The 15,852-nt window shown below is 36.1% G+C and overlaps 1 protein-coding gene across 10 annotated transcripts in view; it reads right to left on the minus strand.

The window, feature by feature from the left end:
* Asxl2 (ASXL transcriptional regulator 2) overlaps positions 1-15,852 on the minus strand; it is a 135,993-nt gene that overhangs the window by 14,530 nt on the left and 105,611 nt on the right. For all 10 annotated transcript variants that reach the window (XM_071601410.1, XM_071601418.1, XM_071601417.1 and 7 more), the window contains 3 exons: positions 10,036-10,199; positions 2,788-2,884; positions 24-129 (listed from right to left, as the gene is read on the minus strand). In XM_071601410.1, coding sequence (XP_071457511.1) covers positions 24-129; positions 2,788-2,884; positions 10,036-10,199 — 367 coding nt within the window. The remainder of the gene's footprint in view (positions 1-23; positions 130-2,787; positions 2,885-10,035; positions 10,200-15,852) is intronic.

A 15,852-nucleotide genomic window follows, 5' to 3' on the forward strand; every position in this document is an offset into this window, starting at 1 on the left:
GAATTTGGCTTATTAATTATTACCTCTGACCATAGTAGCTTTCAAAGAATTGTTCCTTCCATGGTTCCACTTTTTTCTCCTTCTCAATCTCTTGTCGAATTCTCACCTGCATCTCAGGTGTAAACTCACCTGTAATGTAACAAAAAAAAAAACAAAAAAACAAAAAAAAGATACTGAATAGAAAAATGCCCTTTTGCAACTTTTGACTATTTATAAATCAAGAAAAACTCATACGGAAATCAGAGTACTATTATGTGAAAGTAACAGAAACTTCCCCAAATACCTCACTGTAAGGTAGACTTAAATATCACTAGATGAAATAAAAACATGTTTATATACAACTCCATGTAGTTTTCAATACACAGCTGAGGACGACAGTGCCTTTTCTCTGGACTTCCCCCCAGTAGTATCTCCCTCCTACATGAAACATCATATTCATCATATTCCATACAAATTTCTTTAGTCTCTAATCTTGAATTTCTTATTTTTTTTTTAATATTTTTTTTTATTTCTTATGTGTAGATGGACACAACATAATGCCTTTACTTGTATGTGGTGCTGAGGATTGAACCTGGGTCCCACCAGTGCTAGGATAGTGCTCTATTTGCTAAGCCACAATCCTAGCCCCTCCAATTTATTTTCTACCAGAAAAAGAATGATATGTTTCTCTAAGGAAAATTTTATCTTAGGTCTTTTACCTCTAACTACATAATGAAAAGTGATGGTTTGCTTAAAGGCATTTGCGATTCCAATTAAGAAATCATTCCAAGTAGGAAATTATTATGGAGTTGTTAGTTATCTAATTGTTTCAGAAACCAGCAATCTAATGCCCTAGCAACAGGATACTCAACATGCCCCAAACTGAGCTATTCTGAATATGCCTTTTATTTGCATATACTACCAACCACCTCAATCCTTCCCACTCCATCAGCAGAGAACAGTAAATGTGTTTGGTAGGCCATCTTCAAACTTATGGCTCAGAGAGGCTGTACCCTTTCATGCTCTAATACCCAGGACCATCAGAGAGTAAGAGATACAAATGTAAGAATTTGAAGTTTAAGATCTCCTGAGAGTAAGAAGGAAAGGAAAAGTATTAGAGGACCACATACATCACAGTCATGAGTAAATAAACAGAAAAAGAGAAATTTAGCTTACAGAATCTGTTCTAGAACTTGTGGTATTGGTTCTACTATGTATCATAGAATGAGGGATAAAGAGTATTGATCTCTGTTCATAAATGTACAGTGTTCAAAGTTTTGGTTACTCATAAAATATGATCATATGACAACAAACAATCATTTGCTTGGATGTAAAAAAAAAAAAAAAGAATACCGATAACTATTGAAGTATCATTGTTGATAGTACCTATTTATCCTTAACTAATTTATTGTTTAAAAAAAGTATTGGCAATTGACATGTTTTAAAGTGCTTATGTTTTCAATTTCTTCAGAAAAAGGAAATCTGAAGATAAGAGAAAGGACGAAAGCAATCAGCAAGAAATTCTTTCTAAAAAAGGATGGGAGGGGGTAGGAGTATCATTCAGTAGGAGAGCATAAAACCTATGACATGCATGAGGTCCTCAGTTCAATCCAGAGCACAAGAGAGGGGTAGGGAGGAGGGGAGACACTAACAATCACAGTGACCAATAACAGATATCTATTACCTAATCATTTTAACTGTTGAGATGTGACAAAAACTAAGCAGCGAACAGCATTCCTAATGTTCTCCTTACAAATGTATTTACTTTAAAGGTCTCACACTTGTTTTAAGCTGTTCTCTGGCATAATATAACTCTCAAGTATAATTTTGTATTCCAGGTATACCAAAGTACAGATGTAATACCCAGCGGTTTTAATTATTGTTGAATATTAGCCTCACATGGGAAAACCTTAAACAACAATAACAACAAAAACCCACATACTAACCCTCGGGTACTAACCTAGAGTAATTAAAATCACTCAGGGAGGTACCTGGACATCAATGTTTATAAAAACTTAAGAGGTGTTTTGAGCATTCAGGGTTAAGAATTTCTAATGCTGACAAATACTATATACAGTGCTTGCAAAATCAATCAATCAGTAACTTTTTTATACTCTATTATTTGCCCTCAATAAATCTGTTAAATCAGGATTAGAAGCATGGTACACAAGGCACTAGTGACCACGGTCAGTAATTCTCAGTCATGGTCCATATTTATTAAAATGTACTGACACCACTTAACTGTATGCTTCAAATAAGTGAATTTTACAGTATGTACATATATCTCAATAATACATTTTTAAATGTTCTGATTCCTTTTCTGTTGGTTCCATTGGGGCTGCCAATAACAAAGAAGTTATCCTAGGAAAGGAAAAGTATTAGATTAATAATTAATAATTAGTATTAATTATTTTATGGTGCTGTGATGCCCAGCACTATAAAATAATTGTACACTTTGCTTATTATTAGTAAGCTTAGAATTTCAATTCCCAGGCACTAATGTAGAATTACTGAATCAAAATCTTTAGTAACAGGGCCTGCAAATCCATTTTTTAAGTTTCTAAGTTGACTTTAAATCACTGAAGAAACACACTTGCTGGACTCCATGTGGAGTGTACTTGGTTATAGAGGCTCCAGATACAAAATTTAGTAATATGTTTCATACAGGATAGCTAATTCTATCTTTTAGAAACTTCCTGTCTTTTATCTTCCAAAATGGTTAAATACCCCACAAGGCGGAAAAGTGCCAATATACCGTCACTGTTGTTCCAAGTGCAGATTCTGAGCAACCAGAGGCAGAACACTTACCTTCTGATAGTCTTTCCTTCCAGCCTTGGGCTGCTGAAGTGAAGAACTCATTATTAAGGGCTGAGCCATTCAACTTCATCAAACCATCTGGACCAACCTGGTTCAAAGAATAAGCCAGGGAAAGCTTACAAACAAAGGGAAAGGTGTTTGTATGGTATTTGGCTTTCATTTTAGAAAAGAATGTATGTTCATTTAATTATACAGAGGTGCACTAGCTATCTCCTATCAAGCTGCTTATTATGGATGTCTTTTTTAATTAATTAATTAATTAATTATTTTTATATTGAGACAGGATATTGCTAAATTGCTGAGGCTGACATTGAACTTGTAATCCTCCTGCATCAGCTGCTGGAGTTGCTGAGATTACAGGCATGCACCACTGTGCCTAGCTTTTTTTATTCACTTGGTACCAAAGATTGAACCCAGGGACACTCAACCACTGAACCACAAATCTGGCCCTTTTGTATTTTGGTACAGGGTCTCATGAAATTGCTTAAGGCCTTGCTAAGTTGATGAGGCTGGCCTTGAACTTAGAATCCTCCTGCCTCAGCCTCCTGAGTTGGTAGGATTACAGGCATACATCACTACTCCTGGTTGATGTCTATATATAGTTTTAAATTTACACACACACACACACTCATGTATTTTTTTAGTTGTCAATGGACCTTTATTTTATTCATTTATTTATATTTAATGCTGAGAATTGAACCCAGTGCCTCACACATGCTAGTCAAGTGCTGTACCAGTACCACTGAGCCACAACCTCAGCCCTGATGTGTGTGTGTGTGTCTCTCTATATGTGTATAAATGTAAATATATTATATATTTTATATGTATGTATTATTTTTTGGTACTAGGGATTGAACTCAGGGGCACTCAACCACTGAGCCACATCCCCAGCTCTATTTTGTATTTTATTTAGAGACGGGGTCTCACTAAGTCGCTTAGTGCCTCCCTTTTGCTGAGGCTGGCTTTGAACTCACAATCCTCCTTCCTCAGTCTCGTGAGCTGCTGGAATTACAGGTGTGTGCCACTGTACCTGGCTTGTCGATATTTTTAATGTAATATTTTGTTCTTAAAAAATTCCTTTGTAGGGCTGGGGTTGAGGCTCTGCAGTAGCGTACTTGCCTGGCATATGTGAGGCACTGGGTTTGATTCTCAGCACCACATATAAATAAAAAAAAATTTCCTTTCCAAACAGGTTTGGTGGCACATGTCTGTAATCCCAGCAACTAGGGAGGCTGAGGCAGGAGGATCAAAAGCTCAAGGTCAGTCTCAGTGACTTGGTGAGACATTTTATTATCTCAGAATAAAACATAAAAAGGGTTGAGGATGTAGCTCAGTGGTACAGCCTTGGGTCTCAATCCCCCCTACAGGAAAGTAACATCAAAACAAGCTCTTCCCATTTACTTTTCCTCTTCCTCTCCTTTTAACTCCATTCTTTAATGATTAAAAAAAAAAAACAACAACTGAAAAGGGTTTATTATTTGTTTTACAGAAGTGGTTCCAAGATATGTACACAGTTTATGTTTCTCACAGATTAAACCATTGAAGTCTCTTCAAGTCATCTGGCCTAGATTTTTTGCGGGGGAAGGTATGGGGGATTGAACTCAGCAGCACTCAGCCACTGAGCCACATTTGCAGCCTTTTTAAATATTTTATTTAGAGACAGGGTCTCACTGAATTGCTTATAGCATTGCTAAATTGCTGAGGCTGGATTTGAACTCGCAATCTTCCTGCCTCAGTCTCGCAAGCCACTGAGATAGATTATAGGCATGAGGCACCACACCCAGCTCATTTGGCCTAGTTTTTACCTTCTTTAAAATGGCTACATATTATTTTTGTTATATGAATATAACTCAATTTACCAGTTTCCAAATGACATATACTTTTTTCCCCTAACATTTCCCCATAATCAAGAAAGCTGCAACTAGTATTCTTATAGAGATGTATACTAGTGCTTTTATTTCTGTACGTTCCTAGAATAAAGAATATTAGCGTGGGGCTGGGGATATAGCTCAGTTGGTAGAGTGCTTGCCTAGCATGCATAAGGCCCTGGGTTCAATCCCCCCACCCCCCCCACCCAAAAAAAACCCACACACAATGTATCGGGCTGAGGTTATAGCTCAGTGGTAGAGCATTTGCCTAGCACGTGGAAGGCATTGGGTTCAATCCTCAGTACCACATAAAAATAAATAAAGTTATTGTGTTCATCTACAACTAAAAAATAAAAAAAGAACATTAGCGTGTGTATAACTAGATATGTGAGATTACCTTTCAAAAAGACTCAAACAACAGACATTTCTACCAGCAGTATATGAAATACTCCTTTCCTCGGCAACAATTTTTTCACGCTATTGAATTTCTGAAATGGTAAAAAAATTCTGTTGACTGCTGTTGTGATTGTGCACCTTATTAAATGTGTATTCAATATTTAAATTTGGAATCTTGTGAAGGGTCAATTCCTATCGCTTTCTCATTTTTCCAGTAGGTTGCTCATGTTTATCATCAGTTTGTAAGAACCCTTTGCATATTATATATGGTAATGACTATAATCACATGTTAAAAATATTTTCTCCAAACTCACTGTCTACTGAATTGATTTGTGATGCTTTCCCAAAAGGTCTAAAAAAAATTTTTTTTGGACAGGGGATGTAGCTTAGTAATAGAACACTTGCCTGGCATGCATAAAATTCTAGGTTCAATCCTCTGTACTGCAAAAAATTTAAAAAATAAAAAATTTTCTGAATATTAGAAATATTGAATTTCCTACCTTGGTTAAAACCCATAACATCTAAATTATACAAAGCACAGATCTAAAAAACCTGGATAAAAAAAATAAAATTGTCATTCTCCCTAAAGTTAATTTTTATAATTTTATCAGAATCCCTACATAGATTTCTAATGAATTGAATGAAATTATCTTAATGCTCATATAGGAAAAAAGACAGTAAGAAAAACTGGGAGAGGGAAATTGCTTTATGATTATTAAACACACTACACAAAGTCACTGCATCAAAACTCTTATTACTGCCAGGTGCTGTGGTGCATGCCTATAATCCCAGCGGCGTGGGAGGCGGAGGCAGGAGAATTATGTAAACCCAGCCTCAGCAAAAGCGAGGCGCTAAGCAACTAACTCAGTCAGACCCTATCTCTAAATAAAATGCAAAATAGGGCTGGGGATGTGGTTCAATGGTCAAGTGCCCCCGAGTTCAATCCCCAGTACCTCCCATGCCCCCCAAAAAACCCCAAGCTCTATTACTACTGGTATTAGAATAAACAAAGAAAAAAATTGAAGAGGATAGAGTACTTTAAGTATAAGCTACATACATATTAATGGAATGCAAAACATTAATGTTATTTCAAATAGTGAGAAAAAGGATAGTACAAATATACAGATAGGTAGTGCATCCAGAAGAAAAGAAAGTTGGACCCTAAATTCAGATAACAGGAAAAAACAAGCAAACAACAACAACAAGAAAAACAACTAGATGGTTTAAAATTCTGAAGAAAATTTAGAAAGTGATCTGGCAACCTTAAGAATTGAGGATCACTTCATAACTCACTTTACTTTTCAAACCTGTCTGGGCCAATGTATTTTCCCTTGGCTCTATAGCAGAAATTGAAAACTTGTTATAAAGGGCTAACCTGCAAATGCATTAGACTTTATAGGATATAGTTTCTGGTGCAACTAACTACTAAACTCTCCCTAATACAAAAGTGACAATAATTAACAGGAGTGGCTGTAGGCCAATGAGACCGCTGAAAATTTGGTAGGGTTATAGACTTTTTCCTATAATACATTATCCAATCTCCACTTGAATATTCCAGTGATGAGCAAATTACTCCACTGTCAGTTAATCTACTCCATAGGTTAACTCTCTAAATTTTTAAGTTGTTATTTTAACCCCAAATCTGCTTTCAGAAGAAAGCTTATATCTTCCATATGGTAAATACTGAATTATATCAGAAAATATAACCCAACCCTCTGATGTAAATAATAGTTTTCTACTGTTCTTTACTGAAGATTCCATATACTATAGTTTCCAATTTGTAATCTTAATAATCAGAATTCTGTAAAAACACTTAAAATTTCATTTTAGAGTAAAGTTGTAATTTTACTTAATTATAACTGCATACTCCACACATGAGGATAACACTGCTCAGATTACAGTGTACTCCCACCATAACAATAACTATAAAAAGACTGGCCAAATAGCCTTCCAATTAAGATTACCCTATGTGGGAAATTTAACTAGAAACCTCTAAGGTTCCTTTTACTAAAATTATATGTGGCAATCTCCATCTGAGGGCCATGTGTCAGATAGAACTGAGTTCCAAAAATAGACCATCAGTTAAGGTCCTATACTATTATTCTAAGTTTAATAACCCTGAGTTTAAAACAAAAACAAAAACAAAAAGGAAAAACTCTCAATGAGGTTCTTTAAAAACACTGATGAGTGGGGCACAGTAGTGCACACCTGTAATCCCAGTGACTTGAGAGGCTGAGGTATGCTGATTTAAAGTTTAAGGCCAGTCAGGGCAATACAATGAGACTCTGTCTCAAAATAAAAAAATTAAAGGAAGCCAGTTGTGGAGGCACACATCTATGATCCCAGCAACTAGGAAGCTAAAGCTGGAGGATTTCAAGTCTGAGGCAAACCTCAGCAACAAAGTGAGGTCCTGTGCCAAAATACAAAATAAAAAGGGCTGGGGAGATTTAGCGCAGAGGGAAAGCACCCCAGTTAAATCCCCAGCACCACAAAAAAATAGATTATAAAAATGAAATGAAATAAAACAAAAGAAGGGATGGGGGTCTGGGGTTGTAGCTCAGTGACAGAGTGCTTGCCTAGCATGTGTGAGGCACTGGGTTCGATCCTCAGCCACATCACATAAAAATAAATAAATAAAATAAAAGTATTCAGTTCATATACACCAACAACAAAAAGAAGGGCTGGGGAACATAGTTCAGTAGTAGAGCTCACCTGAGTTTAAATCCTAGTACCCTTCCCCCCCCAAATAATTTCTTTTTTTTTTCTTTCTTTCTTTCTTTTCTTTTTTTTTTTCCTTGGTACCAGAGATTGAACCCAGGGGAACTCAACCACTGAGCCACATTCCCACCTATTTTGTATTTTATTTAGAGACAGGGTCTCACTGAGTTGGTTAGCATCTTGCAGCTGCTAAGGCTGGCTTTGAACTCTGGATCCTACTATCTCAGCTTTCCATGCTTCTAGGATTATAGGCGCCTGGCCCAAATCAATTCTTCAAGAAGAGTTAAGGGAGAGAAAGTAATACCTTGGAAGTATATGGTGTATGTCACTTGGAAATTGGTAAATTAACTGGAGAATATTCATAAGATGAAATAATATGCAGCCATTTATAAAGAAGGTAAAACTAGGTCAAATGGCTTGAAGAGACCTCAATGGTATTGTCCATGGTGATAAAAATAAGTTGCATAGTAGTGAACATGTCCTGTCACTACTGCTGGAAGAATACCTGATTTATCTGGATTCTCTAGACAATAAACTTTGACTGTTCTGACACATGCTGATTCTCAGCATTAAAAAATTGGTATCAACGTCATCCAGAAAACAAGTCCAGAATTAGCAAGTTTTAGTTTTGACTTTATATTAGCTATAATGATTTGCGTGGCTTACTTATGCTGTTAATCTTTCTAAAAACTAGGGAATATATCCAACTAGTCCTTTACTGTAAAGTAAAGAATAACACCTTCCTCTCTTCTTGTTTTCATAATGATTTAAGGAAGGAGGAAGAAAACCATTATCATTTAGAACATAGCTGAAATCTCATAAGTGAAAAAAATTAGAAAATCAAAATGGTGCCTGGCAGGGTGGTGTACACTATAGTCCTAGCAATTTGGAAGGCTGAAGCAGTAGGAGCACAAGTTCAAGGTCAGCCTCGGCAACTTAGTGAGACCCTGTCTCTAAAATAACAACAAAAAAAAGGTTGTTGTTTGTTTTTTTCACAAAGAGGGAAACAAAGATCAGAATAAGAGTGAATTACTAGTTGTCACTTTTTCCTTGATAAAAGCTGAAGTCTCACCTTCATCTTATACCTGGATTATGCTAAATCTCTTTGGTCCTTGCCTTTCCAATTAAACCTTTTTCTTTTGGTACTTTTTTTCAAAGTACAACTTATACTGGAGTTTTAATTCTTTATTATAAAAGCAATAAATGTTTCTTTTAAAAGAATTTAATAAAACAATAAAAATAATGAATATTCCTAATTCCACCACTATTATTCCATGTGCTATGTCCTTTTAGATGTATGTAATTTATCTGAATCCATTATTTTGGCTTATTGTTGGCAGTTCCCACTTCACGGAGGCACTGACCTACATCCTGCTGATACTGGACCAAGACAAGTCTTCATCCTGAACTTAATTCTATGGATGCCAACAACTTAATAGGAAAGCTACTCAAATTTATTCTATAATTTGACATTCTAGTAATAAAGTTCTGATCCCCATCATAAGTGTTATAAAGCCCTCCTATTAAGACATATAAATAAAAATATTTTTGCTAGGAACATGATGCATGCCTGTAATCCCAGGGACACAGGAGAATCAAAGTTCAAGGTCAGCCTGGATAACTTGGTGAGATCCTGTCTCAAAATAAAAAATAGAAAGGGCTGAGGATGTAGTTCAGTGACGAGTTTTCCTGGGTTCAACTGCCAATACACAAATATGTATGTGTGTATATATACTGTATTTGTGTTATATATCCCTAAATACACACACATACATATATATATATCTGTGACAGTTCCCACTTCACTGAGGCACTGACTTACATCCTGCTAATACTAAACCAAGACAAGTCTTCCTCCCAAACTGGATTCTAGTTCCCACTTCACTGAGGCACTGACTTACATCCTGCTAATACTAAACCAAGACAAGTCTTCCTCCCAAACTGGATTCTATGGATGCCAACAATTTAAAAGGAAAGTTACTCAAATTTATTTTATAATTTGACGTACGTGTGTGTGTGTGTGTGTGTGTGTGTGTAAGAGAGAGAGAGAGAGACAGACACTACTTTTTAAAAAATATTTCTGCAGTAATGGGGATTGGACCTAGGATTTCATACATGTTAGGCAAATGCTCTACCACTTAATACCACTTCTTTACATGTATACATAAAAAGACAATTTAAAAATGTTAAGCTCAAAAGGTGATGAAAGAAACCCCATAAGGGTAATAAAGTTGCTTATATGCTTGAAATGACGCACCTGTCGATCCACCTCTGGAAGTAGTAAAAGCAGTCGCTGTTGGCAATCTCCAGGAAGGACTGAAAAAGTGTGTTTGTTGATCAGTGCTCGAAGATTTGTGTTAACTAGAATGGAGTCTGGTGTCTCAACATCAATATCAGCACATTTAGTTCTTTTCATTTGCCCTAAAAAAAAAAAAAAAAAGGAAAAAAAATCATTTGAAATTCCCTTAAAGTTGTGTTTATACCTAAAATATAGTTTGCTGGACAGTGTAAAAAACCACAGTTAAATAGTACACAATGAAGAAAGTAAAACTTAAGGCTCTTAGAAGATAAATGAATATAATTTATCTTTTCTGCAAAAAGAGAATAAAGTCTATAAAAGTAGATTTTTCACCATATTAAAAGAAAATTATCTCCTCCTCTCCCTAAAAAGCTGAGGAAGTTTTTTGTTTTGTGTGTTTGTTTGTTTTTTGGTATTCGGGATTGAACTCAGGGACACTCAACCACTGAGCGACATCCCCAGCCCTATTTTGTATTTTATTTAGAGATAGAGTCTCACTTGCTTAGTGAGACTCTGCTTTTGCTGAGGCTGGCTTTGAACTCGAATTTCTCTTGCTTGAACATCCCAAGCTGCTGGGATTACAGGGATGTACCTGTGCCCAGCAAAGCTGAGGAAATTTATGATATGATAAATGAGAGTACAGTCTATTTTGACAAATTAATACAAACATGGAATACATCATATTCTAGTTAGGATCCCAGTCTTGTGGTTGTACATGCTGTGGAGATTCATTGTGGTGTATTCATATATGTACATAGGAAAGTTATGTCAGAATCATTACACTGTCTTTCCTATTTCTGTCTCCCCTCCCTTCCCTTCATTCCCCTTTAATCTACTGAATTTCTATTCTGCCCCTCCCTTTTTGTGTGTTAGCATCCACATAACAGAGAGAACATTCCACCTTTGGTTTTTTGGGACTGGCTTATTTCACTTAGCATAATAGTCTCCAGATTCATCCATTTACTGGTAAAAGTCATAAAGTCATTCTTTTTTATGGCTGAGTAATAATGTTTAATTATACTCTACTGTCATGTGTAACTATAAAGAACAAAAAAATTGCTAAAAATTAAAAAATAATAAATGACACATATAAAGAATGTCTTTAAAAAATAGAAAACCAGAATGGGGCTTTGCCTAGCCTGAACCATGTCCCGGGTTCAATTCCCAGTACTGATACCTTTTCCCTCTTCTCATGAGAATTATTCTTCACTGATTGAATTTGCATAGCTAAAAATGTGATTGAAAGCTTAGCAGATGTAAAATATCTGTTTACAACCAAAAGCTTACAGTCTTTCAAAAAATGGACAGTATACAAAAGGTTAAAATGTAAATGAAAAATATATGTAAATAAAAGACTAAGTTTGTTGAGCTGGAGCTATAGCTCATGGGTTGAGTGCTTGCCTAGCATGTGTGAAGCAATGGGTTCAAATCTCAGCATCACATAAAAAAAGTAAATAAACAAAATAAAGGTATTGTGTCCATCTAAAACTAAAAATTTTTTTAAAAAGTTGGAAAAAACATCTACAAATCATGATAAAAATTTACTATTCTTAGTATAAAATGTGGCCTTACAAATCAATGAGGAAAAAAAACAAATACCACCAAGAGAAAAATGGGTAAAGGAAATTGACAGGCAATTAATTCACATACTTCCCTCACCAAAAGCAGATGCTAAAATTTTAATATTTAAAGAAATGCAAGTTAAACAAATAAATAAAAAATTTTCAAATATATTAAAATGGCAAATACTGCAATATAGTGATGGGAATATGCAGGGAAAAATAAACAAAAACATTTTCAAATACTACTGGTGGAGCTAAAATTTATAACATTGTATTACAGAACAAAATATTAACAGTATCTAACAAATTTTTAAAGTACATGAGACTCTGGGAACCAAAAATTCTAAATTTAGAATAACATGAACAAAGTCACACTATCTTTGATGTGGCACCTACTCAGGGACACTCAACCACTGAGCGACATCCCCAGCCCTATTTTGTATTTTATTTAGAGCCCTATTTTGCTGAGGCTGGCTTTGAACTCGAATTTCTGACTGAAGCACAAGAAAAGTCAATCTGCAAAAGAGGAGAGGATTTCCCTTGAATTAAGCCCACAGGATTCCTATAAATTAAAATCCAAAAACTGGGCTTGGTGGCACATGCCTATAATCTTAGGAGGATGACAAGTTCAAAGCTAGCCTCAGCACCTTAGCAAGGCCCTCAGCAAATTAGTGAGATATGTCTCAAAATAAAAAATAAAAAGGGTTGGGGATGTAGCTCAGTTGTAAAATACCCTATGTTTAATCACCAGTATAAAATCAATCAATCAATCCATCCATCCACCCAGCACTATATCACAAAAATACACAACAAATCAGAAGTTATATCACTACAACCAAAGTCATTAGAAATCAGAAATAATGATTTAGATCTAGAAGTACTAAAGTTATTGAATATGTAGAATACAGAACAGCTATGCATAAAATGTTTAAAGAAACAGAGAATATAATTACAAAGACAAAGATAATACAGTCAGGGAGAGACTTTTAAAAAGTGAGACTTTAAGAAATGTTATGATATAAATTTTTAAAATCAGATACTATGAATGAATAAAACAGCAATTTGGGCAATATTAAAAAAGGATTAATAACCTAGAATATAGAGCCAAATAATTTATCCCGAGTATGAGAAATAGAAAACATATTTTGAGAGGCTTAACAAAAACGAAAGAAAGCATGAGAACATCTAATATGTTGACTGGAGACCAAGAATTAGAAAATGGAAAAAAAGGTGATATATAAGAACTGACAATTGTACATTTATCAGAACTAATGAAAACCCACAGATCTTTTAAAGGGCTGGGGATTTAACTCAGTGTTAGAGCACCCCTGGGTTCAATTACCAATATCAAATAAATAAATAAAAATGCAATTGAGTGGATTTTTGTATATTCATAATTGTACAATTCTCACCACTATCTAATTATAGAATATTTTCATCACTCCAAAAAGAAACCCCAGACCCATTAGCAGTCACTCATTCTATGTAGCCTTCCCAGTCCTAGTAAACTAATCCACCTTCTGTCTCTATGGATATGCCTATTCCAGATGTGGAAGTGTATGATATGTGGTCTTTGACTGGTGTCTTTCAGTTGGCAAAGTGTTTTCTTCAAGTTTTGTCCATGTCCTACCATGTATCGGTACTTTGTTCCTTTTTTACCAATGAGTAATATAGCATTCTATGGGCATGCCATATTTTGTTTGTCCATTCATCAGTTGATGTGTATTTGGGTTATTTCTGCTTTGCGTATTTATTTTTGTTGTCCTGGGGACTGAATGCAGGCATGCTCTATCACCGAACGACACTCCCGACCCTATTTATTTACTTAAGACATGGTCTCACTAAGTTGCCCAGGCTGGCCTCAAACTTGCTAGGTCTCCTGCATCAGCCTCCCAAGTCACTGGGATTACAGGTATGCACCACTGTGCCAAACTTACTTTTGGACTATTAGAAATAATGCTGCTATGATCATTTGTGTACATTTTTTTGGGGGGAGGGGGAGGGCTAGGGATTGAACTCTCAGGGGCACTCAACCACTAAGCCCTATTTTGTATTTTGTTTGGAGATAGGGTCTCACTGAGTTGCTTAGTATCTCACCGTTGCTGAGGCTGGCTTTGAACCCACCATCCTCCTGTCTCAGCTTCCTGAGCTGCTGGGATCATAGGCGTGTGGCACGGCGCCCGACTACATGTTTTCAGTTCTTTCAGTTCTTCATGTTTTCAGTTCTTATGCTTAGTAGTGGAAGTTCTAGATTATGTGTTTAACTTTTTTTTTTTTTTTTTTGGTATTGGGATTGAACCCAAGAGTGCTAAACCACTGAGCTACCTCCCCAGCCGTTTTTAAATTTGAGACACATCCTCACTAAGTTGCTTAGGGCCTTGCTAAATTGCTGAGGCCGGCCTCAAATTTTTGCTCCTCCCACATCACTGGGATTATTTGTGCTACTGCACCCAGCACATGTTTTAACTTTTTGAGAAACTACCAAACTGTTAAATTTCCACCAACACATGTTATTGTCTCTTTTTAAATTATAGTCATCCTCATGGTATCTCATGTGGTTTTGATTTACATTTTGCTAGTGACTAATGATGTTGAACTTCTTTTCATGTGCTCATCATATATTTGTGTGTGTGTGTGTGTGTGTTTTGGTGGTGGTACTAGGACTTGAACCCAGGGCCTCCAACATGCTAGGCAAGTGTTCTACCCACCAAGCCACACCCCAGCCCTCACCTAGCATGTGTGCGGCCCGGATTCGATCCTCAGCACCACATACAAATAAAGATGTTGTGTCCGCCGAAAACTAAAAAAAAAAAATATTAAAATTCTCTCTCTCTCTCTTAAAAAAAAAAAAAAAGACAAAGGAGTCAGGTGCAGTACCACATGCCTGTAATGACTAGGGAAACTAAGGCTGGAAGATCTCAAGTTCAAGGCCACCTCTGGAAACTTGGAGAGACCCTGTCTCAAAATAAGAAATAGAAAGAGCTGGGGATGTAGCTCAGTGGTAGAGTACTTCTGGGTTCAATTCCCAGTACAAAAAAAGAAAAGTACAAGAAGGGTCTGGGATTATAGTTCCACGGTAGAGTGCTTGCTAGTATGTGCAAGGCCCTGGTTTGAGCCACACCACCAGAAGAGGAAGAAGAAGAAGAAGAAGAAGAAAATCCTTGCAAGCATCCTTAAGGAAGGGAAAGATTTCATAAAAAGGAAAAACAAAGTGGCAGTAAACTTCTTCACAACAAAGGAATTAAGAACAAATAGATAGGATGTATAAAATGCTGAAAGAACTAGGAATCCTGGAATGCCCACCAAACTATCCTTCAAAAATGAATGTGGAATAAAGGCATTTATAAAGATAAACAAAAGGAGAGGACATTTAATATCAAGGAACCCACACTAAATAAAGTTCTTAAAAATTTATACTTTAGGAGAGAAAATTGTAGAAGGATGGGTTGGAATACAATGGAGAAAGGTTAAGCATGTAGGGGCTGTGGTAGAACGCTTACCTATCATGTGTGAGTCACTGGGTTCAATCCTCAGCACCACATAAAATAAATAAATAAAGCATGTAGAAAAATCTACACCAATGTTATTTATATATTCTAGTAGATGATTCCAAGTAGATATTCTGATTTGTGGGACTGAAAACGAAAATATTATTTAAGTCAAGATAAAAAGATTAGTGCTAAACTGTAAAATACTTCCACAGTTGTAAAGGAATATCAAATGGTTTTTTTCTTTTTTAATTTCTTTTAGTTGTTGATAGACCTTTATTTATTTATACGTGGTGCTGAGAATCGAACCTAGTGCCTCACACATGCCAGTCAAGTATGCTACTGCTGAGCCACAGACCCAGCCCATCAAGTGGTTTTCTTTGAAGAAACAACTCCAGATATATTAACAAACACAATAAAGTCAGAAGGGGTAGTACATACCTGCAATCTCAATGATTTGGAAGGTGAGCCAGGAGGATAGCAAGTTTGAGGCCAGCCTCAGATATTTAGTGAGGCCCTAACCAATTTAGTAATTCCCTGTTTCAAACAATAAGAAGGGATGGGGAGCAGTGATAAAGCACCCTAAGTTCAATCCCCAGTAACAAACAAACAAACACACCACCACCAAAGGAAAGAGATTGTCACATTCAATTAAAAACAAAACACAGAGCTGGGATTGTAGCTAAGTGGTAGAACACTTGCCTAGCATATGTGAGACACTGGGT

This window comes from Marmota flaviventris, chromosome 14 (genome assembly GCF_047511675.1).
Source record: "Marmota flaviventris isolate mMarFla1 chromosome 14, mMarFla1.hap1, whole genome shotgun sequence".
Taxonomy (NCBI): Eukaryota; Metazoa; Chordata; class Mammalia; order Rodentia; family Sciuridae; genus Marmota; species Marmota flaviventris.